The sequence below is a fragment of the Amphimedon queenslandica genome, unplaced genomic scaffold, assembly GCF_000090795.2.
Source record: "Amphimedon queenslandica unplaced genomic scaffold, v1.1 AMPQUscaffold_8101_Cont19952, whole genome shotgun sequence".
NCBI lineage: Eukaryota > Metazoa > Porifera > Demospongiae > Haplosclerida > Niphatidae > Amphimedon > Amphimedon queenslandica.
This window is the reverse complement of record NW_003551619.1, coordinates 1-2,362: the sequence shown is the minus strand read 5'-3', so window position 1 is coordinate 2,362 and position 2,362 is coordinate 1. Positions and strand designations below refer to the sequence as shown.

The following is a 2,362-nucleotide window of genomic DNA, read 5'->3' as shown; positions in this document are numbered from 1 at the left end:
CTAAAAAGACAGTAGCATCGGTCACCCAGAGATTAGTCCTCTTCATACGCAATAGGTCATTCCTGTCTATCATTGTTGCCTTGTCATCCATTACAGTCCCTCTAAGCAGCTGCAGGCTTGATGACCATGTTGTTATAATACCATCCTGTAATAATAAATGATGACATATCAGAGATCTACTATACCAATGCATGATTCTTATTACCCTTGATATGCTTAGGTATCTCGATGGTGGAAAAAGATGCAAAAGTCTGCAAGGACATTGCTGGAGAAGAAACAAGTTATAAATGTACACATGTGACAGGATCTAGTAGGCTCACTTTACCTTTGAGTACAAATTATGCTTAAAGTCTGGTGAATCTTGAAAGGGGAGTGGCTTGACTGTCCGAAAAGCTTCCCTCTCTCTTAGCTGGAGCAATAAGTACGACATTAATTTATTTTCAGTGACATAGCCATCATTCTCAATGTCAACCTATAAAGAAAAGAGAAGGGTATGAAATGAAACATTATAAAGTGCCAAGATAGGCTTCTTCATTATCACCTTCCTGCAAAGTGCAGAAAGTCTTTCATCTAATGGTGAGACTTTCATCATTCCACCCATTAATTCCATGAAATCCTCCATTTTCATTCGTCCTCTGGAGCATTTTTCTGCATGAAATAATGAAAGAAGCTCAGAGAGGCTCTCTTCATTCAGTAGCTCCACAAAACAAGCCACAATGCTGCAGGAAGAAAGAGAGAGAGAGTGTGTGTGTGTGAGAAGAGAAAAGAGAGGAGAGAAAGTAATAAACTAAAGGTCAATTGGCCTGAGGTAGGTATAACTGTTGCTTACTCTGCCTCGCAATCCATTTTCTTCTGCTCAAAAGTTCGAAAGAACCAAAACAAATGGAAGCAAGTTATTGTGAGTGGGCGTTTCCTGCACAAAAATGGGTGGGGCTGAGTGGGTGTGGTTAATACTAAATCCTGATTGTTCCCCAATTTCTAGAATGGATGAATCTATGAACACAAACATTACTGAACCAGGCTTCAGGAATGGGAGCAGTAGCTGTGAAGAAGACGATGAAGAAAGAAAGGACTTGATACCTTCCTCCTTATCGCCCCCCAAGGACAAATACAATATGATATACATTATTATGTTTATCCTCTCTCTTGGTGTCCTCTTCCCCTATCAAAGTTATGTGGCAGGGCTAGACTACTTCACTTATCTTTATCCCAGTTATAAACCTGAGCTAGCACTACCACTGAGCAACATTATAGCTGCACTTCTTTCAATCACAGTTTCCATTGGGATCATCAATTATCTATCAATTTCATTCCGACTAAACATTGGCTATGTTTTTTTCATAATCTGTTTATCAACAGTCCTGTTATTGGATATCGGTATAAATAACTGCACGATTAGTACTGAGACTGGTTTCGCATTAACATTGCTCTCTGCGTTATTTTCAGGATTTGGTGGAGGAAGTGAGTCTATTTATAGAGAGCGTTTGAAACACTCAGCCCTTAATTTGCATTCATGACACATGCTTGGGGATGATAATTTAATAATAATTTTTTATCTTATAGTTCAACAGAGCACTTTATATGGCTTAAGTGGAATGCTCCCGGAGAGATTCACTCAGTGCCTCATGTTTGGAGAGGCTGCTGCTGGATCCATTGTGGCAATAAATAGAATAATAACTAAAGCATCGTCAGGATCAGAAAGAACAGGGACTCTTATTTTCTTTAGTATTTCATTATTTTTCATTATCGCCTGTGTCGGACTTCAATTTGTGCTGCGGAAGTCGCCATTTGTGAAGTATTATTTCGCACAAAATACATCAAAAGAGAACAAGAGGTTTGAATTAAACTGTAGATCTATAAAGAACTGCCAGTGCTTGAAGAGAAGAGACTCTGTTGACACTATTCAACTAACACAGATTGGAGAGAAACAGGAAGAAGAGGAGGAAGATACAACTTCAAAATATGAATTTAAGAATCAATTTAAGAATCATTTAATCGGTAAAATTTAAAGACTGTTTAAATTTAATATCAGTTTTTTTCCTTTACAGATGGTTTGGTGTTCAGGTACAGAATACTAAAGAAAATATGGCAGCCATTCATTAGTGTGTTTCTAATATTCTTTGTAACACTCCTAGTGTTTCCAAGCATAACATCAGACGTACAGTATTGTAAAATTGGAGACTGGCCAATTGTCATTCACACATCCCTTTTTAATTTTGCTGATACTATTGCAAGAGTAAGAAGAATTAGAGGAAAAGAGAATGTATTATTTATCTATTAATTCCGTTTGTTCTTACAACAGGCTTTATGTCTCTTACCTTATCGAGTTAGTCCAAAGTCATTGCTAATAATATCAATCCTG

The 2,362-nt window shown here is 37.5% G+C and overlaps 1 protein-coding gene across 1 annotated transcript; it reads left to right on the top strand.

Annotated features, from left to right (window-relative positions):
• Window positions 1-966: 966 nt before the first annotated feature.
• Window positions 967-2,359, top strand: LOC105315781 (equilibrative nucleoside transporter 4-like; the record flags this gene model as incomplete). Its single annotated transcript, XM_011410527.2, has 4 exons — window positions 967-1,461; window positions 1,564-1,998; window positions 2,049-2,236; window positions 2,303-2,359. Coding segments are annotated over exons 1-4 (1,158 nt in total), but the record flags the coding sequence as incomplete, so codon positions are not given.
• Window positions 2,360-2,362: the final 3 nt, after the last annotated feature.